Raw genomic sequence first — 25,247 nt, 5'->3', positions numbered from 1 at the left:
GCGCGCGTGTTTTGTGAGGATTTTTCTCTTGGTCTTTTAATATCGCCACCACAACAACACACAGCACTACAACCGGTCAACGTTAGGGTTTAGGTTTTGTTGCCCTCTACTACTTATCCCCATCCTCATTTTCTCTTTAACCTTTTGTTTTTTTTTTGTCCAAATATACCTGTTTGGTGGTGGTAAATATATTAAGCAGAAGATATTTTTCAACTATAGAAACTAGTTAATTGGAGAGTTTGTTTTGATCTTAACTATAATATATATTAATTTTCTTTGTTTTTTCTCATCTATTATTTTTTCAAACTGCATAAAATTATTGTACTGCAAAGTTGAATGGCAACTGTATGATTAAAAGGAGGGGTTTTTTGTAAAAAAATATTTTTTTTACAAATAACTAATTTATTAATTATTTTTAATTTATGTAAATTAATTAAATAGCGGAAAAAGTATATTAGTATTGGTAATGATGTATATCATTGATACAACATTGTAGGGCAGTACAAGTGACATATATATGCAAGGTTTCTATTATCGTCAATGAACATAATCCAAAGTCTCTCACATGCCGATGAAAACGATTGTGATTTTTTGTTTAAATGAGTTAGGTTTCGATGGCTTACTAGATTTCAATGGACTAACTATGGAAAACCAAGTTGGGCCTACACGGAATTCAGCCCACTAACTGATCTCAAATAAGGACCTTTCATGACTGTAATCTGAAGTTTCATGTGACTATCGCGGATGACTCGTAAAGTAACTGCTGTAGCTTTTGGGACAAAAAAAGTAGAGGTACAATCACTGGCCATCCATTTGTCCGTAAATTTTCATGTCACTGTATTACAAAATTGTTAACCGAGGATGCTAATGGTACAAATGAAACCCAACACCATTATTCAACAATTCATGTCCATATTTTAGTTTTGATGAAAGAATCTGTAAAATTAGAGGGTAGTGTTGGAAGAGTGGTCCTTTTCCATCTGATGAAAAAAGGTACCATCATAAACAACTCTCACTGTTTCTTTGCGTGGTAAACCATTCTTGTCTTTGCAAAGATAATACAAAAATGTCCACTCTGCATAGCTACCAACCCTGTAGTAAATGACAAAAAGGTTAATTGATTAATGATGAGTTATTACCATCCACAGTAATCCTTAGGATCTTTGTTTGCCTTGGGCATGGCTGACACTTTATCTGATGTTAAAGCATTTGTGTGGTATATACAAACATATGTAAGTAAGATTGGCGATTGAATGAGAAATGCTGTCCAGATAAACAGAGTAAAGAATCATAGCTATCACTTTATGTCTATATTGATCACGTCCTAAATAGAAAATATTGCATCAATATTATGAGCAAGAAAAAAAATCATCTCAAAAAACTAGCCTATGGTGGTCGAGCTTCTTAAACTTATTAGTCTTATTTCTCTTGTAACACTTCTCAACATGAGACTTGTAACAATGCACTCTGCCTTCAACACTTCCAATGAAAGCACTAATATTGCAAGCACAAATTTAAAAGACTAGCTTATTAGATGGTAGAACCTTTTGAACTTATAAACCACTTCATCATGTGAGTGGATCACTTGAAAATTATCAAGAAGAAGAAATGTTTAGAAGAACAACTCACACGAACCTTCTTTGAGAATCATAAACACCGGAGTCGCTCCCATGCTTGCCCCCCTGGACATTTCTAACTCTAGTTGGTAAAAACAGAGAAGGGCATTTTCCCTGCACCATTCATCAATAAGAATCCCACTTAATTGTCACTTATCGACATCAACATATCTCCTTATATTCAAATACAACCACGTTGAGAACTATGCTAGAAAAGAAAAGATAAAGTTACAAGGCGAGTTTTCTGACTGAGAGCCAGATGGAGGAAAAGTGAAAATACAGAAGACAAGAAGATGCCGCAACCGATTGCATGAAGCCCTACGTTCACAAGATTCAATATGATTACTGTTAGTCAATATTCCTCCTTGAATTTGTTTCCATCTACAAATTCCTATTTGATTCACCTCGTAAAGTCTCTCAGGGGTAGACGACGCCGTCCTGGTTCCTGTCGAAGAAGTAAGTATGCTTTTGCAGAACATTTTGGTGGGGCTCAGCAATTGAATCTGATGCTGCTGCTTGAAAACCTGCTGGAATATCACCTTGAAGGTGAAAATGGAGTAATTAAAGTATATTGCCAAGTCAAAGAATAGAAGTAATTAAAGATACCCTCTTGATTGTTACTTTCAATGGAAGCCACGGCCGATTGGCTGAGATGAGTGGGAGACAATAAGGAAGGAAGTGATTTGTTAGGGAAGAGAAGAAAGAGTGGGCGTGTTTTTAGAGAAGGAACAGGTTAGTAGCTCAAAAGACTCCATTCACGTAGGCAAGAGACGTGAGGGAAACTGATCTATTTCTATTTATCTATTTATTTATGAGTATGATTGTTTTATAATTTTTTTTGGCCAAAGATTGTTTTATGAATTAACTCCAACTGTTATTTCATTTCATTTTTTTAGTGTTTCATGTTTTTGTATTGACATGCACAATGATAATTTTTCGCAAACAATTATGAGTTACTTTGTAAAATATCAAATATACTTTAACAAGTCATTAGTTAAATAATGACAACAAATTTTGATATTTCTTATTTGACATTTAATAATTTTCAACTTTTTTTGTCATTTTTTAATTTTTTAATCATGATTTACCTAAAACGAGATAAATATACCAGAAGAATTCTCTCTTGACTTATGTTAAACATGTTTATAAGTGTTTATAATCATGATTCCAAATGACCAGTTAATGTAATTATGTACAGAAATTGACCCTCATACTTTTGCTATCACCAAAACTTCAACCCCTCACATTTTTCCAAATCTTTTTTTAATAAGCATATACATCTTTTTATTAAAGATAATTCTATTCGAGATATTATCGAGCACTAAATATGAGTATCTCTTCTAACAAAAATTTTAATTTTCATTAATCATGTTATAAAAAACTAGTCTTTTTACTAAATCCAATCCCCGTTAATACATATTCTTCCAAGAGATGTGCCTGAGTGCTTTCATGAAGGCGTTTTCTTAGGACCCATCCTCGTAAGTGAAGATCTTGATGTGCTGTTTTCCCACAACATCTAGTGGACATGCGGAGTCAGCTTCAATTCAAATGCAGGTTCAAAGCAAGACAACATTTTGTTTACCCAAAGTATGAGATGATCTAGGGTGTTTGATTTAGCTTATTTTCTTATTTTTAAGTAAATTTTTTTCAAGTAAGTAATTTTATACTTCACAATATATATACACATACACACACAAATGAGTTTTTTTGTCAAAAAAAAAATCCAAAGTACTTTTTTTCCCCATAACTTTGAAAGATCCACTGACATTTTCCCTTTTGGTTCGGATGACCGTTCACTTGAACCTGGAAAAAATTGTGATACTACTCATAAAGTGACTGTTATCTGCCTCAGTCTCTTGCTAATGAGAAAAAGAAAAAGAAAAAAAGGAAAAGGTTTCAAGTGCTCAGTGATAAGCGAAAATCAATTACTTTAATTATAAGGAGGGGAAGGATTAAATAAATGAGGCCCACTTTGGCCCATCTCATAAATCTATTTTATTTTGATTTGACATTATATTGTTCATTTTTATCTTTATGACTTCGTAGTTGAACCTAATGATCATGGCTCATTGCCAAATGTCGCAGCGTATTCTTTCACAACACCATCTTATACTTTTCCACATATATAAACAAATACAACATATCAAATATAGGCAAAATTTGATTAAGAAAAAAAGCAATATGTATCAACATTATTTTCTTGTCCAAAGTGGTTGATTAATCAACATTAGTTAAAGGGATTTTTTTTTTTTTTGAAGATGTGCCGTTGCCAGGGATTTAACAGATTGGGACAGAACCAAAAGAAACAACCATGGTTTGAGGGAAGAGGTAGAATAAAAGAAGATTCCATGGAATTCGTCTTGTTATAATTATTTAGGTCCCATATATAATAGTACTCTTTTGGTCCTATTATGAGACAGAGAGAGAAAATATTTATTTGTCTTATTTATGAGTTACTTCATTAAATTTTTATCATAAATGTATTATATTGTCATTCATTTATTATAGTATAAATAATTATTTTTTGAAAAATATATATATTAAATATTGATAAAGTTGAAAGTTGCTATGTTTTAATAAAAAATTAATACAGTTTAAAGTTTCCCTTGATCTATATAAAATATGTTAGAAGTGTTTTATAAATAAGACCAGAAGAACATATGGTAACTTGCTGGAGTATAAAATTGATGATTTGTCCAATCGTCCTCTTAAACTAACGACGCTCCCCTCTATGTCGCATAATATAATCGAGTAATGATGGCTTCCTTAATCATAATCTGCGAGATTATAAACTGACACATCATATATTTAATTTAATTCAATGATGCCTTCTCTTGACCAAAGCCCCCAAAAAAAATATTATATATTCTTCGAACGCCAACTTTTGGTCAAAACTCAAAAGTATTTTTAAACTCACAGTGCACAATTCTTATTAATTTGATCAGCGATAATTGAATTAAGTGCAAGTAACTCAACATTCGTATGATGTTTATCAGGCATTATATACATGGTTTTATTACCAAACAAAATTATGAGACTAGGGTATTGAATTACAAGTTGATTTTGAAAGTTTTTAAAAAATAGTATATTTTATTTTTTAAATTCCGGGTTAACGTACTGTTCACTCATATTTTCATTTATCATTGCCATACTATAACCGTATCAAATATTTAAAAAAAAAATCATTTTTCCAATAAGAAGAATTCGAATCAATCATGTCTTTCTCAACAACAAGGAATATATATACATTATACAATATATATATATATATATATATAGAATTTGAACGTATTAAATATGAGTATATAATTTAAAATTCACGTAGAATTCCGAGGTCAAAAAAAAAAATCACATGTAATTTATTATCTTGTCTTTTTAGAAATCAGGTTTTCTCATAATTAATAAGAAAATGTTTCGTGTATTATATAAGATAATATTTTTTTTTTGGGTGATACTATTTTCGGATATTTTAAAATTGATATTCATACGTTTAAACTTGTCAGGCTGTTCTTCCAATGGTTTTTGACACAACGGTCCATTCTTCAAAATTCCCACTAAAAAACTAATCTTTGTAGAGGTTTGGGCCCACTTGGAAACTCGGCCCGAAGAATGCACGCTCATAAATGAAATTCGGCCCAACTTATTCCTAAGGCTTTTGCATTCTATTTTCACATATTTAGTGCTCGACAGTAACTCAAACAAAATTATCTCTATCAAGAGGATAACTGTGCTTACCAGGGGGAAAAAGAAGAAGAAGTGAAAGGCCCTTCATCATTCATACAATCATAAAAGAAACTAACTAATCACATCTAACTAACTCTCTTCCTTCTTTCAACATATTGTACAAAAATGTGCGGTCTGTTGCATTTTGTTCCTAAAAACTCTATTTAGAACAACTTATAAGTTATTTTTTAATTGTAATTTAAGAAAAATAAAATAAGTATGTAAAAAGAGTTTTATCCTAACTGACAAAAACATATTTGTAAGTGCTTATAATCGTGATTCCAAATGGCCTCTTATTGTAATTATGTACAGAACTTGACTCTCTCATACTCTTGTAGCCAATAGAGTTTTAGCTCTTACAGTTTTCCAAATATTTTTTAATAAGCACATCCATTTTTTTATTAGAGACAATTCTGTTTGAAATATTATCAAACACTAGATGTGGACACATCTTCCAATGAAGATTTTAACCTTTGTTAGCCATGTTACGAGGGACTAAATCTTCTGCCAAATCCAATAAATTAGCCGATCTGCCAAATCCAATAAATTAGCCGAACTGGAAATATTACGAGAGTGTACTTGTTTTCCACGTGAATTTCTTGTTTATTTTCCACATGAATTTCTGCTTTATTTACCACCTGCAGGTGATTAATCAAATTCTTAATTAGGAAAATTAAAAAGGATAAAAATTGGGTGCAATATATATAAGGGAAATTAAGGTTAAAAAATGCTTCCTCTGTCTCATTTTATAAGCAACAATTATCATTTTCCTCTTATTTCTAAATATAAACAATATTTACAAGTTGTCTTAAATTTTTGTAGCAAATTTCCTATTTTGCCCTCATTAATTACTTATTTTAATACTCAAAATATTTATTATCTCATTTCCCATATCATCATCTCTTTATCGCACAGTCTCTCTCTTCTATAATTCTCTTTATTATAATAATTTTCTTATTCTCTCTCTTCATCACACAGCCATTTAAATTATGTTTAGTTTTATATTAACAATCTTTTTTTTCATTTCTTTGAGGCTTTCGAATTTAATTCACTTAATCAATTTCACTTCTTCGTATTAAATTAATTTAAATTTACTGTATTATGTTAATTTATTTTTTTATCATGTTGCACTTCATTTCTTAAATATTTTTTATGATTTCTCTAAAGTTCTTAATTCTAATTCACTCATTAAATTTTACTTCTTCATTATATTATCTCAATTCAATTTTTCTTCTTCTTTCACTTTCTATTTAAAATAATTTTTTTATTTCTCTAAAATTTTAAAATTTAACTCACTTATTCATATTAAATTATTTTAATTCCATTGTATTATGTGAAATTATTTTTTTTCCATTTTTTATTATTTATTAAAACTCATGCCCATTTTGGTCATTTTACAACCAAACTTATTTTTACTCAACCATAATCCAAACAACTTTTAACCAATCTCACATTTACAAACGGGCTTTTTTGAACTCTAATCCAAACATAATTCAGCTTATCCAATTTAGCTTTTACCCTACTTCACTTATTCATGAGCTGTTTTTTCAATAAGCAGTTTTTCCAATCGCTGATCCAAACGGGCACTCAATCTTCTTGATTCTGTGTGTTATGTGTAGTCTGAAAAATGAATTTCATTGTTCATAACTTATAAATATGTTTTGACTTGTTAGGATTTTTATATTATATTTGGATTTATGAATCTGGACTTTCTTAAAACTTCATACGGAGATCCTTTGGCTGTTGCTGAGGTAAGGATTCTTGACATATCATAACGTGAAACAGAATTCTGATATTCTTCCTGTTGCCTCACCGCTCGTGTTTATGCCACTCCTTGTTCAGCTTCGTGCCGACCTCCATTTAGTTCGTTCTAATCTCAGTTCTAAAATGGCAGACGAATGCTTAGATTCTTCAGATGCAAATGAATCTGAATTATTTGGTGGTTTCAACTTTTACTGATTTTTGAGGAGATCTAAAGTCAAGCTTTTGTGTCTCTGTGGGTATCAATTGAAGCTTTCGAGAAATAACTAAATCAAACATGCGATCCAAGTCATGATGGAGTGCAAGGGGTGATTATTTTCTAACGGTCGTCTCATATTGGATTTCTATGCTTAAATCAGGAAACTTCCATGTGTGATGTAAAATTGAAGTGGGAAGTGTTTTAACTGGTCAAAAATAATTGTGTTTGAATATAAAGCCATCTAAATCATTTAGTTATTACTACCTCCGGTCCTTAATATTAGATCTTGTTTGACTTTTATTTTGGTCTTAAATATAAGACTCCAATCCACTTTGTTTCTCATATTTATATTTTTTTTTTTCTAAAATAACCCTTCTAACAATAATAGTTTTAATCAATACACTTGATTAGCAAGGATATTTTAGGAAAGACAACACCTATTTAAGACAAATAACTAACTCAACTTATTTTTTAATCTCTTTAAATTAGTTAATTGGTTTTTATAAGTAGGACATTTATTTAAACTATATTATCCCAGGAAGCTTGAATCCGTCAATATCCCCGCACTCTTGTGCGCCCCTTAATTTCCATTATTCCCCCAAGAATGAAACCCACTTATATGCAATTGCAAAAGCCCACAAGTATACAAGAAGGCCATAGCCCAAAGAACTCAGACCCAAAAATAACGCAACAAAAACAAACTTAGCCCAAAACGACACAAAGGGAGCAAGAACGGCAGCCCCCAGAAAAATCATGCTAGAAAACGTGGGAAATAAGACTTTTCAACCTGTACTTTGCTTCAATTGCTGATTCAACCCCTCAATTTTGATGTGAAACAACCTAATCCTTGTAGTTTTTAAATTTGAAGCAACTCAATCAATATATATAGTCTCTTAATTCAGCCATAATTTGGATAAACATGCGCACACGATTTCCCCCCGCTAGCTCTGCTTATTATTGCCACTACTTGCCAGCATTGGAACCTGAAAAAGAGGTCCCAAGTACAATAGAGGCCCAAAAAAACTCAAGAAAAGAAAAGTGCAGAAGACAGTTCAAATATTATTCCTACTACTAATGTGGGATTTATCCATTCTACAAGGGAAATACGGGGCTTGAATAAACTTTTTCTTTAATATTAATTTATTATGTATGAAGAGTTTGAATCTAAATTCTTATCTTACCAGTTTGAGTTAGGTGCAGGTGACTCCAATAATTTATGCAAGTACGTGAGGGGAACTCTCTCTCTCTCCCCCCCCCCCCTTTTTTCCCCTTTTCTCTCTTGGTACAGAGGGAACCCTTGTTGAAGCAGTGAATTTGTTGGCTAAGTAGTGATCTGAATGGCACCCAAATTTAATAATGGAGGCTGGTTCCTTATCCCTTTCACTTCTTTGTCAAGAAAATGACATTTCTCCTTTTTTTTTTTAAAAAGATTATATTCTTTTTATTTTTTTTAAATGAACCAGAGAAAGAAAAAATGGCTAAAGTTATCTTATCCTTATCACTAACACGATGGCCTCATATTCACACGGATATTATGTAATGGGTACCAACAAGACATTGAAAATGACCTCTAATCGAATCTCTTCCCTCATTGGTTCAATCCCTTGACGAAATTGCCCCTTATGGTCCCCGTTCCATGTACTTTTCCGTTCGAATCTCTTCCCTCATTGGTTCAATCCCTTGACGAAATTGCCCCTTATGGTCCCCGTTCCACTTAATTTTTCCATTTGTTGAAAACGTGCCTCTTACAACATTATATCTTTTCTCCTCCTCAAAACAAAATTATTAAATATATGTAAGGCACACCAAAAAAAAAATGCTAGCCAACAATTATTCAAAAAAATTATATACTTCTTTATAGAATTATATTTATATATACATCTTGAAAAAAAATTATAAATTTTCACAAAAAAAATTCTTTTTAGGATCTTGTTTCAAATTGGCCAACAAATCTGACTTGAAATTTCTTTTTTGAATCCACATTGACTTAATATGGTTGAGTTAGACCAGGTCATCCGCTATGAGAAACATTGTCGCCAATTCAAATGGTAAACGATCAACCTTTTTTTTTTCCCAAAAGAAAAATCCTCATGTGGGTTAATGGATTGGGCATTAACGATTCGCTCGAAACAAAAGGAAGAGCGAAATCTTAAACTGTAAGAAAATGGTTTCATTCTTCCCGTAATGATTTGGAAATTGACCAAACTTTTCTGGGGTCCACCAAAATGGGCAAGGAGAGCGATGGCGAATATTTATTCAATCAGGACTGGATTTTTGTGCTCAAAAAGAGCAAATCACAGAGTGGAATTGGGTGAGACAATGGACGCGACATTTCAATTTATAACCACTCAAGCCTCTTGAAACCACAACCACTCTTGTTCTTGTTTCTGTTCCCATGGGACTCAAATTTTCCTACGGTGCTTGTCAAGCCTCTTTTCTGACACAGACACCCCTTGCCTCCTGCTCTTTCTTTTAAGTATCTAAAAATTTTATCATCACTGAACTATTTTTATTATGCGTGTTTTTGAACCTAGAAACTTCCGAGCCAAGTACCAATCAACAGTTTTAATATTGTTTCAATATACAGAACTGTTATGTGCAAGTTTGTTGATACAGACATGCATACAGGATACGTCTCCACTTTTTTATCAAGTCAAACTGTCATGAGGTATTCATCTGTTGAAGTATTTTGTTGCCGCTTGTTCTGTTAACTTTAGCTGTTCCACTCACTCACTGACAAAGTGATGAATTGAACATTAGAATCAGACCAAATCAGCTTTTCAAAAAGTTCGAATCTTTGGTGGAAATGAATCTGCTACCGTCATTCCTTTCAACCTAATTCATCCAAAGACATTAACATGAAGTGAAGACTCAGAGTGGCATGATGCACGTCAAGAAGATATTTCACATAATTTGTGAAATAGTTACATAGTGAACAATATGTCATATGTGGTACAATCGGAAACTTAAATCCAACTAGTTCTTTGAAATAAGAAGGGAAGGCCCTAGAGCAACTGGCTCTGTCCTTTTAACACTTGTTACAAGGGACTGGATCTTCTGCAAACCAAGGAATTAGCCGAACTAGAAATATTACGAGAGGGTACTTGTTTTCCACGTGAGTTTCTTGTTTGATTTCCACCTGAGTTTCTTGTTTGTTTTCCACCTGAGTTTCTTGTTTATTTTCCACATGAATTACCACCTGCAGGTGATTAATCAAATTCTTAATTAGGAAAATTAAAAAGGATAAAAATTGGGTGCAATATATATAAAGGAAATTAAGGTTAAAAAATGCTTCCTCTGTCTCATTTTATAAGCAACAATTATCATTTTCCTCTTATTTCGAAATATAAACAATATTTACAAGTTGTCTTAAATTTTTGTAGCAAATTTCCTATTTTGCCCTCATTAATTACTTATTTTAATACTTAAAATATTTATTATCTCATTTCCCAAATCATAATCTCTTCATCACACAATCTCTCTCTTTTATAATTCTCTTTATTATAATAATTTTTTTATTCTCTCTCTTATACTCTCTTTCCCCTATAAATAAAGGCATTTTGGAGAAAGAACTTGTAATTTCTACACATTTATTGTCTTTAATTAATTTTAACTAATATTTTGATATAAGCTCCAATATTGTTTATAAAAAAAAACACTGGAGGGAGCATACCTCTTTGCTTTTGCACAGCTTGGCCAAGAATGAAATGAATATGATGAGCAGAGCCACCACTGCTACGATTGCTATGACACCAACTATTATTACCTGTGTGTTCTGAAATTCATCGCCGTTCTTGTTTTTACGCTTATCTACACATTACAATTCATATATCAATTAATTAGATTTCTCTATTCATAACAAATTTAAAATTACGCATCATACAAGGGATAATTTCAAACTGATTAAATATGATTAATCTTAATAATCAGGAAAAGACGACGTCGCAAATGATGAGGATGCTCTGTACCAAAATACCTACCTTTTTGTGTTGTGACTGCAAGCGGCCCTTTCATTGTTTTTTTATGAATTAGGAAAACTGGCACTATCATTCTTGCTTTATTTGATATTTTGATTTGATTGTTTATTTTCATTCATAGGATTCTTCATATAAAGTGATGTGTATGATTTATTAATTATGTTCTGCTTTTTCCACCACCAAGAAAGTTCAAATGGCTACTTTTAACTAACAATTGAAATATTTTGAAATACTCATACATAGAAAGGCATGAAGCATTCATGAATCAAAAGAGTAGCACATCAACAAGATCAAATAACGTATCTTTCTTTCTTTTCACTATATTATTCTTTCTTTTCCCTATTTTGAGAATAAAAGAGGGAAGGAAGGCAACAGAACTCAAAAGACAAACCTTTTAGACCGATAAATTTGGCAAGCAACCCCAATTAAATGGGTCCAAAATCAGACTATATCAAAATATTTGTCTTCCTAACAAAAATTAAAAAAGGTATCTCGAATAATCAGAACTTATGCCTCCTACCAAATGCCAATGGCCTTCATTTCCGCACCGACCCTTCTACGCCTTCATCGCGGCTTGAAACGTATATTGAAAATTATTCAAGCAAGTCAATTCTCACTAAATAATCACTCAAAAACTTCATAATAATAATAATAATAATAATAATAATAAAAGCAAAAACGAAACAGCAGAAATACCAAAACCACCACTATTATTCACGGTGGCGGAGCCGCTTACCGTTTTCTTCGGACGAGTAATCCCCACCTTCAGAGTAGCGCGCACAGCACTTGGCCAAGTATACCCGACCCCACTGAGCGGGCCCACACTCTTCTCTTAGCCGTCTGATCGCGTTTGAGAGGCAATCCTGGCACTGGGGTGCACTCAAATCCCCTACACACTGTGCCATGCCCTGCAAATCCCCTGAGCTAGTCGTTCTAAACGTCTTGTACACCCCATCGGACGTTTCCAAATACGAGAGCACAGCGTCCCTCCGAGTCAACACGTCCGAAGTCAATGCAGTCGTCGGCCCACATTTCTCAACCACCAAAGTCTTGTCCTCCATGCCCAAGAACTTGGAATCATCATACTTAACGAAACAACCGTCGAGCTGCAAGGCACCGCCGGTGTAGTAGGGGCAGATAGTGCCAAGCTGGGAGACGGCCTGGCCAACACAGCGGGAGCAGTCGGCAGCGGCAAGGTCGCCGCGACACTGGAAAAGGCCGCATATGGGGGTGTCCTGTGAGGAGTGAGGGACGGTGAGGTTGTTGTAGGAGGAGAACATGGCGGCTTTGACGATGGAAGCGAGAAGGTAGTTGACGGTAGACTCATAGGCAGAGCCCGGCGTGAACTTAGCCTGAGAGCAACGGCCAAAGATGAAAGCCTGTGTGGATGAGGAAGACGTTGGGGTTGTGAAGGATTTGAGTAGCAGGAGAAGAGGAAGAAGAAGAGAAGGATAGTGATGCGAGAGCGTTGACATGGTCGTGTGTGGTGAGAATGCGTAAGTGAGATGGGCAGAGGAGGAAGAGGAAGGGAGGCCTTTTTTATATATAACAACTTAAAGAGATCGAAACAGTGACGTGGGCATGGGGAGTATGCTTCTTTACGTAATAATGATTATATGACGTCTTTGAAGAGAATTCACGTACATGTATATGCACAGTACACACAGTATATGATTGCGTAAGCCCAAGCCACAAGCACACGAGGTTGCCAACACAAGCACCGACGTATATATAGATACGTATAGTTCGTTGCATAGATATTAGGTATGAGAGTTCCTTGGAATATTGTATATTCTTTTCGTGAATCACAGTAACTAGACAATTGTTTATGGAAGTAATTATTTGGCAAATACTTATATTAGAAATAATCCCTGCCATTATATGAAAACGAAACAGTCTAGCAATTTCAATGAACGAAGAAGAAAGCATAGTATAATCGTAATGGTTGACGATTGACTTCATATCAAACAAGCTTCCAATAATTGACTAGATCCTATGTTTATTAAATTAAAAGATTTTGATTCTTTTTCTCCCCTTCAAACACGTCTCAACATAATCTTCATACCTCCCACACTATGTTTATTAAATTAATAGATTTTGATTCTTTTTCTCCCCTTCAAACACGTGTCAACATAATCTTCTTACCTCCCTCGTCGTGTCTTTTATTATCTCTAAATAAGGAATATTTATAACTACACATATGCATCTATCCCATTTATGCATGTTTATCCTCTACCTACCATGGCTACCAATTAAGAAATTTTTTAAAAGAAGCTACTAATTTTTTCCAAAAGAAATAATGATGATGTGCAATTAAGATTCCTGCTTCTGTGCGATCAGAGAGATGGGTGGTGGGTGGATAAGCGAGCATGCATTGAGGCTTGAATCAAAGGAAAAGGAAAATGTGAAGAAATAAAGACAAAAAAAAGAAGAAGAAGAAGAAGAAATTAAAGGCAAATGGAAGTAAAGTGGAGAATTAATTAGGGGAATTGAAGGTCAATTCATATGCTTCAATGATGAAGGCACCGTGTTTGCATGATTGGTTGTTTACATGATTGTTGTAAAATTTAATTTACATTGTTGTGTGTGTGTGTTTTTTTTTTTTGCACGTGAGGATTTTGGTCTTGGTCTTTTGATGTGCCACCACAACAACACACAACACTACTACAACTCGTCAACGTTAGGGTTTAGGCCTTTTGGTCCTCTACTACTTATCCCAACCTTATTTTCTCTTTAACCTTTGTTTTTTTCCAACGTACCTGTTTACATGATTGTTGTAAAATTTAATTTACATTGTTGTTGTGTGTGCGTGTTTTTGCACGTGAGGATTTTTGTCTTGGTCTTTTGTGTTGTGTATGTAAAGGGGTGTGTCAAAAGTGAAGTCCCACATTGTCCAAGAGAGAGGGAGCTCAAGTGTATAAATACTATCATACATTATTGGGCTAATGAATAGGTCTAAAGGAGAAGGAGGATCTTGCGCACATAACAACAGCCCATCGGAGGGAAATACAGTTGAAAACTGTCGATTTCCCTCCCTGTGCATGAATTAGAACAATACCGGGCACTTTTTATAAAACATTTTTGCAAAATTAAATTATAAAATGGTGATAAGAGAGCTTATTAGAAAATCCTTCTTTTGACCATTTATTTTTGTAACAGCCAAAGGTTACTGAATGTTGGGGGTTTTCAAACCGTGATTAATCCTCCATTAATCCTTAAACCATTTCTCATGGATTAATGTTTGGTAACGTCTGGAATTTATTTCTTAAACGTACCCAACGTTCATAACCGAAGGTATAATTGCAGATTATTGCAGTAACGTATGAAACCGATGAGTTAGTCGTGTTTATGGTGGTGCCCAACGGTTAGGTCCCCGAGGCCTATATAAAGCGGTCCAGGACAATGTGTTTTGCACCCCGCTCTTGAGTTTTCGAGCATCTGTTCCTCCTCTACGTTTCTCTTCTTCCCTCTCTGTGTTTCTGTACTGCTGGGTTATATTTTTCTATTGTTTTGTCACCCTGTTTTCTGCAGGAAGGTTTCGTTTAATCCTGGGGAGTGCTGCACTCACGTTTACCTATGGTGGTGGAATAACTCTTAAGGACAGTGTTTACCGGCACAACTCAAACCTAGCTGATACACACCTCCAGTTTCCTCAACAATCTTAAGAGTTAGTATGGAGTCCCGTAATGATGCTACTGCTGGGAACACTAACCCTACTATCAACGTTGCCCATGCTCCTGTCTTCACTGCAGTGCCACTACCTAAGCCATTCCTAGATGTCTCCAAGATTGATGTGTTCGATGGAAAGTACTTTAGACGGTGGCAGGAACGTGTGTACATTGTCCTTGACATGCATGGAGTTGCTGCTGCTCTTACTCAACCTGAACACCCCACTGATGCTGACCAGGCCCAGAAGAATGCTTGGGCAAATGCCAACAAGGTTTGTCGACATACACTCATTAGCACTTTATCTAATGACTTGTTCGATGTCTACTGTGTATACAAGGAGGCACATAAAATATGGGAGTCACTGATCGTGAAGTAGACTGCTGAGGATGCTGGAAAGCAAAAGGTCGTGGTTGGGAACTTTTACAAATGGGAGATGGATGAAGAGAAGGATATAAAACTTCAAATTAATGAATACCATAAGCTATTGGAAGAGCTCCGAACTGAGAAGATAAATTTACCAGATGAGTTTGTGGCCAAGGTCCTAATCGAGAAGCTACCAAACTCATGAAATGACTATAAGCAACAACTAAAGCATAAGCAGAAGTAACTTTCACTATCAGACCTAATCACGCACATCATTATTGAGGACACAAACCGGAAGGCAATCTAGATAGCTAGAGGAAAGGAGTTGGCAACAAAGGCAAATTTGGTAGAAGCAAAGTCGCAGGACAAGAGGTACAACACTAAACCTAGAAATAAAAACTTTGATTACAAGCCTAATGATTCTAACCCCAAATTCAAGAAGAAAGGAGATTGCTTTGTGTGTGGAAAGCCAGGTCACCACACAGCTCAGTGCAGGAAAAGGCCTGGTAAAAACAATAACCGTAAAGGTAGAAATCCTCCTAAGCCAAACGTAAATTTGGTAGAAGGAGATGACGACAAGATTATTGATGTTGTCTCACAAGCCCTTGTGATCTCCGATGTGAGGAAGTGGGTGGTAGACTTAGTGCTACCAGGCACATCTGTGCGAATAAGGACATGTTCACCTCCCTTGAAGAAGGAGAAGACTATATTTATCTGGCTGATTCCCGAACCACAAAAGTTCTGGGAAAAGGAAAAGTTGTCCTGAAACTCACGTCTGGAAAGACCTTAGCACTGAATGAAGTTCTGTACGTGCCTGATGTTAGAGCTAACCTGATTTCTGTGGCTCTGTTAAGGAAAGCTAGGATTAAGGTGTCATTCGAATCTGACAAGATTGTAAGACAAAGAATAATGTTCTTGTTGGGAAAGGCTACTATAATCAAGGATTGTTTGTACTGAACATTGCTGAAATGAATGGAAATGCTTCTTCTGCTTACTTGCCTGTGTTCTATATTAATTCCTTTTATATGTGGCATGCTAGATTAGGACACATAAGTAAATCTTATATAAAAAGGCTTTATCATCTAGGGCTAATATCATGGATTAAAAATAATATTCTTAATAAATGTGAGGTATGTGAAGAAATAAAACAAACTAAAAAATCACACTTTCCTATTCAAAGAGAAACCGAGTTGTTATCCTTAATACACACTGATCTAGGTGATTTGAAACAAACTGAGACTAGAGGTGGTAAAAGATATTATGTAAATTTTATCGATGATTTTTCAAGGTATACAAAATTATATTTGTTAAGAAATAAAGACAAGGCTTTTGAAAAAATCTTTTCATATAAAGCTGAAGTAGAAAATCAATTAGACAGAAAAATTAAACGAGTTAGATCTGATAGAGGAGGAGAATTTTTACAATTAAATGAATTTTGTGAAAAAGAAGGAATAATTCATGAGGTAACTCCTCTATATTCCGCAAAATCTAACGGTGTTGCGGAAAGGAAAAATAGAACACTAAAAGAAATGATAAATGCTTTACTTGTAAGCTCTGCTACACTAGATAACCTTTGGAGAGAAGCCATTTTGTCTGCTTGTTTTCTACAAAATAGAATACCCCATAGGAAAAAAAATAAAACTCCTTATGAATTATGGAAAGGCTTTGTACCTAGTCTTAATTACTTAAAAGTGTGGGGGTGCCTTGCAAAAGTTCTATTACCTGACCCTAAAAAGAGGAAAATAGATTTTAAAACTGCTGATTGTTTATTTATTGGGTATGCTCAGCAAAGTACAGCTTATTGTTTTATGGTTTTAAAAAGTGATGTTTTGGGTCAAAATACTATTATTGAAACTAAAGATGCAGAATTTTTTGAACATATTTTTCCTTTGAAAGCTAAGCGTATCCCTAGAATTTTTGAAAATTCTTCTGAGCAAAACTCAAATGAAAACGTAGTAGAGAGTCTACGGAGAAGTAAAACGCAAAGAAAGGAAACCTTTTTTGGAGATGATTTCTATACTTATTTAGTACAAGATGAACTTAGAAATTTTTATGAAGCGACCTCTTCTCCAAACTCACTGTTTTGGAAAGAAGCAATTCAAGCTGAAATTGATTCTTTAAAACAAAACAAAACTTGGGTTTTAGTTGACTTGCCTCCAGGAGCAAAACCAATTGGCTGTATATGGGTTTTTAGGAAAAATATTTTCCCGATGGTTCTATTGATAAGTATAAAGTAAGGCTAGTAGCCAAAGGTTTTACACAAAAAGAAAACATTGATTACTTTGACACCTTTTCTCCAGTGACAAGAATTTCTTCTATAAGAATTCTCATTGCTTTGGCTTCAATTCATAAACTCTTTATTCATCAAATGGATGTTAAAACAGCTTTCCTAAATGGTGATTTAGAAGAAGAGATTTACATGGTACAACCTGAAGGTGCATTGCTCCTAGGTAAGAAAATAAAGTCTGTAAACTTGTGAAATCTTTATATGGCCTAAAACAAGCGCCTAAACAGTGGCATGAAAAATTAGATCAAGTCTTAACTAATGGCAGTTTCACTACCAACGAGGTAGAAAGGTGTGTTTATCCCAAACTTGTGAATAATGACTGTGTGATTATCTGCTTATATGTGGATGACATGCTAATCTTTGGTACTTGTCCAGATGTTGTGTTTCAAACTAAACGTTTTCTTGCTTCCAATTTTGATATGAAAGATCTGGGTGAAGCAAAAGTTATTTTGGGTGTTAAGATAACAAAAAAATGAAAATGGCATTTTATTATCTCAAGAGCACTATGTTGAAAAAATTCTTAAAAAATTTGGATGTGATGATGATCTGTTGAGTACTCCTTATGATTCTAGTGTGAATTTGTTTAAAAATAAAGGAGAACTAGTGGCTCAATCTAAATATGCACAGATTATTGGGAGTCTATTGCATTTAGTGAACTTCACCAGGCCAGACATAGCATATGCCGTGTGTAGATTGAGCAGGTATACTCACTGTCCAAGCAGTAAACACTGGGTGGCCTTGGTAAGAGTATTGAGATACTTGAAAGGTACCATAAGTTATGGTATTTTCTATAGTGGATTTCCCACTGTATTAGAAGGATACAGTGATGCTAACTGGATCTCAGATTCAGAGGAGACCAAATCTACTAGTGGTTATATATTCACTATTGGCGGTGGTGCAATATCGTGGAGGTCAGCCAAACAAACCATTCTATCTAAATCCTTGAGGGATTCAGAGCTAATCGCTATGGAGTTGGCTGGTATAGAGACTAAGTGGTTGAAAAACTTCTTGGCTAATATCCCATTGGGAGAAAAACCACTACCATCAGTGTCTTTGCATTGCGATAACCAAGCCGCAATAACTACAGTGAAAAACAAAACCTTCAATGGTAAAAGTAGACACATACGATTGAGACATAATATTCTAAGGCAGCTGCTCAAAGATGGAGTAGTCTCAATCGATTTTGTGAGATCAGAAGTGAATCTGGCAGATCCGTTTACGAACCCTTAGGGAAGAAACAGATTATCGAAACATCGAGGGGAATGGGACTTAAGCAAACATGAAATTAACAACGATGGAAACCCAACCTTTGTGATTGGAGACCCCATGAAGAAGGTTCAAATGGGAAAAACAAGTCATCTATTAGTTCTGCTAGCACTATTGTAAATTCATAGTCCCTTCCTATGATGTGAGAAAGTGCTAGAATGCATTTATTAGCAAGGCTGAGTGAAAACTCTTAATGATTTCATAATCCTACAGGATGGAGTGCTCATTGCAGGTACACTTGATGAAATCACCTCTACGAATGTGGAGTAGGGCCACTCCCATGAGATTGTGGCGAAATCTCTACAGCATTCGTTAAGAACTAGGCATGCGCATGGCCGTCATAACGCGTAAAACTGCCGTAAATAGTAGAAATTGTACGGGTATAATTTGACTCTTGATACCTCTAGCGCATACCAAGAGTTGTTTGGTTCATAGACGCAGGCTTCACTAACATCTCTATGTGCTAAGTATTATTGGTCTAGATCTGGTTCATAGTCCGAAAAACACTAGACTCGAAATGGTTATATCCATGTGTAACTCAGCTGTATGTGTTCCCTTTTGACACATATGGGGGATTTTTGTGTATGTAAAGGGGTGTGTCAAAAGTGAAGTCCCACATTGCCCAAGAGAGAGGGAGCTCAAGTGTATAAATACTATCATACATTATTGGGCTAGTGAATGGGCCTAGAGGAGAAGGAGGATCTCGCGCACACGACAATAGCCCACCGGAGGGAAACACAGTTGAAAACTGGCGATCCCCCCCCGGTGCGTGAATTAGAACAATACCGGGTACTTTTTATAAAACATTTTTGCAAAATTAAATTATAAAATGGTGATAAGAGAGCTTATTAGAAAATCCTTCTTTTGACCGTTTATTTTTGTAACAGCCGGAGGTTACTAAATGTTGGGAGTTTTCAAACCGTGATTAATCCTCCATTAATCCTTAAACCGTTTCTCATGGATTAATGTCTGGTAACATATGGAATTTATTTCTTAAACATACCCAACATTCATAACCGAAGGTATAATTGCATATTATTGCAGTAACGTATGAAACTGACGAGTTAATTGTGTTTATGGTGGTGCCCAGCGGTCCAGGATAATGTGTTCTACACCCCGCTCTTGAGTTTTCGAGCATCTGTTCCTCCTTTGAGTTTCTCTTCTTCCCTCTCTGTGTTTCTGTGCTGCTGGGTTATATTTTTCTACTGTTCTGTCACCCTGTTTTCTACAGGAAGGGTTCGTTTAATCCTGGGGAGTGCCACACTCACGTTTACCTATAGTGGCGGAATAACTCTTAAGGACAATGTCTACTGGCACGACTCGGACCTAGCCGATACACACCTCCAGTTTCCTCAACATTTTGGTGTGCCACCACAACAACACACAACACTACTACAACTTGTCAATGTAAGGGTTTAGGCCTTTTGGTCCTCTACTACTTATCCCAACCTTACTTTCCCTTCAACCTTTGTTTTTTTCAAATGTGCCTGTTTACATGATTGTTGTAAAATTTAATTTGCATTGTTTTGTGTGTGTGTGTGTGTTTTGTGAGGATTTTTGTCTTGGTCTTTTGATGTGCCACCACAACAACACACAACACTACTACAACTCGTCAACGTTAGGGTATAGGCCTTTTTGTCCTTTACTACTTATCCCAACCTTATTTTCTCTTCAACTTTTTTTTTCCCAAATGTACCTGTTTGGTGGTGGTAGATATTTCTTTCTTTTATATTATTTACATACAAAGAATTAAACACACGTTGGCATCATAAGTTCGTAAGAAGAGTGAGTGTGTCAAAAACTCAGATTGGGATAGAGATGAGAGGGAGAATAACAAGAACCCTACAGGTTTATATAATTGGGTTATCTCACATTATCCAATTTTTGGCATTGATTGATAGGAACCTGTTCTCCCAACCTCACTAATCGCTAGTTCTACGCTTCATTACAAGCTAAGATTGTTTACAAAGTTATGTGCAGTACTTGCCATCATAATAACCTTACATCCTCAACTCAATCAGATAAGAATCTATATGGGAGTGTCAAAGGATTTGTAACTTAGTGATATTGACACTCTCCTGTAAATGAGAGATTATGAATCTATCTCACTTGTAATTTTAAACTGTTAGTACCTACCTCTTTAATTTTAAAAAAATCATATGGAGGTTGAGCTTTTTCAACTTATTAGCCTTATTTCTCTCATGACACCTCTCAATATGAGACTTGTAACAACAACGCACTCCATCTTCAACACTTCCAATGAAAACACTAAGATTACGAGCACAAGTTTAAAAGACTATCTTGTTAGGTGATAGAACTTTTTGAATTTATAAACCACTTCGTGATATGAGTGAATAACTTGAAAATTATCAACAAGAAGAAATGTCTAGGAAAACAACCCACACGAACCTTCCTTGTGAATCATAAACACCAGAGATGCTCCAATGTTTGCTTCCTTGGATATTTCTAACTCCAATTGGTAACAACAGAGAATGACAATTTCCCTCCACCATTCATCAATAAGAACCCCACTTAATTGTCACTTATCGACAACAACATATCTCCTTCTATTCAAATACAACCACGTTGAGAACTATGCTAGAAAAGAAAAGGTACAGAAAGTTACAGGGCGAGTTTTCTGCCTAAGAACCAGATGGAGGAAAAGTGAAAATAGAGAAGACAAGAAGATGACGCAACGGATTGCACGAAGCCCTACAATCGCAAGATTCAATATGATTACTACTAGTGAATATTCGTCCTTGAATTTGTTTCCATCTACAAATTCCTATTTGGTTCACCTCGGAAAGTCTCTCAGCAATTGAATCTGATGCTGCTACATGAAAACTTGCTGGAATATCACCTTGAAGGTGAAAGTGGAATAATTAAAGTATATTGCCAAGTCAAAGAATAGTAGTAAAGACACCCTGTTGATTGTTACTTTCAATAGAAGCCATGGTTGATTGGTTGAGATGAGTGAGAGAGAATAGGGAAGGAAGTGATTTGTTAGGGAAGAGAAGAAAGATTGGGTGTGTTTATAGAGAAGGAGCATGTTGTTAGCTCAAAATACTCCATTCACGTAGGCAAGAGACGCGAGGGAAACTGATCTATTTCTATTTATCTATCTATTTATCTCTTTATTTATTTATTTATGAATATGATTGTTTTATAATTTTTTTGGGACAAAGATTGTTTTACAAATTAACTCCAATAGTTATTTCATTTCATTTTTTTAGCGTTTCATGTTTTTGTATTGACGTACACAATGATTATTTTTCGCAAACAATTATGAGTTACTTTGTAAAATACCGAATTTACTTTAACAAGTCATTAGTTAGATAGTGATACAATGCCAAAAGAAATTATAATATTTTAAATAAAGTATATTATATTACCTCATGCCCTAATTATAAAATCTTATCTGTAGTGTACAAACAAGGTCTTATAATTAGAACCAGAGATAGTATTATAAAATATATTAAAAATATTATCTTTGGTTCTATTTCTAAGACCTCATAATTTGTAGACTACAAACGAAATTTTATAATTAGAACCGGATATACTCCACTGGTCCTTAATATAAGATCCAATTGTTAAGTTGGTTTTGGTCCAAATATAAGACCCATTTCTCATATTTGTCAATTTTCTCTAAATTATCCCTATGGATACTCCTTCAACCATAATCAAGTAGAAGAAGAAGATGGGGTATTAAGAAAGATGATTATGGTATTTTAGAAAAAATGTGTCACATTTCTTATAATTAACTAACTTATCTAACTTTCTTAATCTAATCAAATTAGTTAAATAGGTCTTATATTAAGGATCGGAATAGTAGTATTTATAATGAGGATTGGAATGAATAAAATAGATAGCACATGCGGGTTTTGTTTTCTCTCTCTCCAAAAATTGATTCGGCCAAATCCAATCGAAGTAGCCCGTACCTATGAAATTAACCAGTTGACGAAATAATAACGCTTCGGTAATTAATAAGCCCAACAGACATGACATTCTTAGAAAATAGAATTCGTTGCGGAATATGAGTCCGTAAAATCAAACCTAAATCTTTTTAATAGTCACAAGAATAAATAAGATAGCGAATGTAAAGATATATACGTAGTAAATATAGATGGTCTCATTTTATATACTATCTCCAGTCTTTAATATAAGACCTTATTTGATTTTTATTTTAATTCTAAATATAAGACCACAATTCATTTTATCTCTCTTATTTATGTATTTTTCTCCAAGATAGTCCTTCTGACAATAATAGTTTTAGCTAATATATTTGATTAGTAAAGATATATTAAGAAAGACAATATCTATTTATTACGAATAACTAACTTAAATTCTTTTTTTAATCTTCTCAAATTAATCAACTAGTTCTTATAAATAGAATCGGAAGTAGTAATTCTCTAGATGAACACGCGAATAGGCAGACATATGGCACATGAAAAGCAGAGGTGAGACTTCGAGCTGCGAGGCTCTTGAAAGGAAAATGCTCTTTCGTGCTCGCTGTGTCGTGTGAGGTTGTTCCTTAATTGCTTAGTGTGCTTTTCTCAAATAAATAAAGAAAACGTTTTGGGTGAATCAGATTCTAGGCCTCGTTAAAATCAAAACATTCCTCGAGACTCAGGCAGAAATCATGATCTTTAGCTAAACATCGAAGTAGCTTACTACTACTTCTGGTTCTTAATATAAGATCCTGTTTTATTTTTATATGTCTCTCATATTTATATTTTTTTTCTTCAAAATAACCCTTCTAATAATGATAGTTCTAGTCAATATATTTGATTAGTAAGGATATTTTATGAAAGACAACACTTATTTAGGATAAATAACTAACTCAACTTACTTTCTTAATATCCTCAAATTAGTCAACTAGCTCTTATAATTAGGATTAGAGGTAGTATTAGTTAGTCTAAAAGCAGTCACTAGGTAATTACAGTCTAGTCCTAACAAATACTTGCACCTTTCGCGTGTGTGTGTCTGTGTTTCGTACGTCATTAATAAGGAAATGTTTCGCATATTGTATAAAACGATATTACCTTCAGTCCTTAATATATGAATTAGTTTGTGTTTCGCACCTTTCGCGTGTGTGTGTCTGTGTTTCGTACCTCATTAATAAGGAAATGTTTCGCATATTGTATAAAACGATATTACCTTCCGTCCTTAATATAAGAATTAGTTTGATTTTTATTTTAATCATAAATATAAGATATCAATTTTTTTAAATTTATTCATTTCTTTTTAAGTTAGTCGTTATAATAATAGTAGTTCTAACTAATAAACTTGTTTAGCGAAGGTATTTTAGAAAAAACAATATCTAATTATTACAAATAACTAACTTAACTAATTTTTTTATTTATTCAAATTATTTAATTAGTTATTATATTAAGAACAGGATGTAATATTATTTTAGATTTTTAAAATTGATATTCATACGTTTAAACTTATCAAGCTATTCTTCAAAATTTCCACTAAGAAAGTTAGTTTTGGAGAGGATTGGACCCACTGGGAAACTCAGCCCAAAGAATGCATAATCAGAAATGAAATTCGGCCCAACTGATTGATTGGGCTTTTGCATTTTCCTTTCATTAACCCTTTTGGTACCGAAAGGCCTTTCGTCGCGGACATGATCATAAAAGTAACCAAGTAGTCTCGCATTCACGCCTAACTCACTCCTTTCTTTCACCATATTGAACAAAAAGGTGCGGCCTGTTGCATTTTCTCTTGAAAAGGGTGCAAATGACTTGTAAGTAATTTTTTAATTATAATTTATCAAAAATAAAATAAATATATAAGAAGAATTTTATTTCAACTTATGTTAAACATGCTTGTAAGTCTTATAATAATAATTCCAAATGACCCCTTAATGTCACTATGCACAGAAATTGACTCTCATACTCTTGCCGTCACCAAAGCTTCGGTCCTCACATTTTTCCAAATGTTTTTTTTGTAATAAGCATATACATTTTTTTATTAAAGACAATTATGTTCGAGGTATTATCAAATACTAAATATAATCACATTTCTGACAAAAATTTTAACCTTCGTTAGTCATATTTCGAGGCACGAGTTCTTTCCACAAATCCGACCGTCACTAATACACATTCTTCCAAGAGTTGTGCCTGAGTACTTTCATGAGAACACTTTCTTGGGGCCCATCTTCGTAAGTGAAATTCTTGATGTACTATTTTCCCACAACATCATGCGGAGTCAGCCTCAACTCAAATGCAGGTTCAGAGCAAGATAACATTTTGTTTAGCCAAAGTATGAGATGATCAAGAGCGTTTGATTTAGCTTATTTTCTTGTTTTAAGTAATTCTTTTCAACTAAGTAATTTTATACTATACAATATATATACACCTACACACACACAAATGAGTTTT

General features: G+C 34.3%; 1 protein-coding gene across 1 annotated transcript; it reads right to left on the bottom strand.

The window, feature by feature from the left end:
- Nucleotides 1-944: 944 nt before the first annotated feature.
- On the bottom strand, nt 945-12,751 carry LOC114724817 (plasmodesmata-located protein 6-like). The gene is made up of 6 exons (XM_028911271.1): nt 12,013-12,751; nt 10,973-11,109; nt 2,021-2,155; nt 1,866-1,934; nt 1,636-1,730; nt 945-1,092 (listed from the first exon to the last, which is right to left on the bottom strand). The coding sequence occupies exons 1-6, from the start codon at nt 12,749-12,751 to the stop codon at nt 945-947; spliced, it is 1,323 nt and encodes a 440-aa protein (XP_028767104.1).
- Nucleotides 12,752-25,247: the final 12,496 nt, after the last annotated feature.

Source organism: Neltuma alba, unplaced genomic scaffold (assembly GCF_004799145.2).
Source record: "Neltuma alba isolate B1F8T4 unplaced genomic scaffold, ASM479914v2 tig00012201_pilon, whole genome shotgun sequence".
In the NCBI taxonomy this organism is placed as follows: Eukaryota; Viridiplantae; Streptophyta; class Magnoliopsida; order Fabales; family Fabaceae; genus Neltuma; species Neltuma alba.
This window is presented reverse-complemented; position numbering and strand designations above follow the sequence as displayed.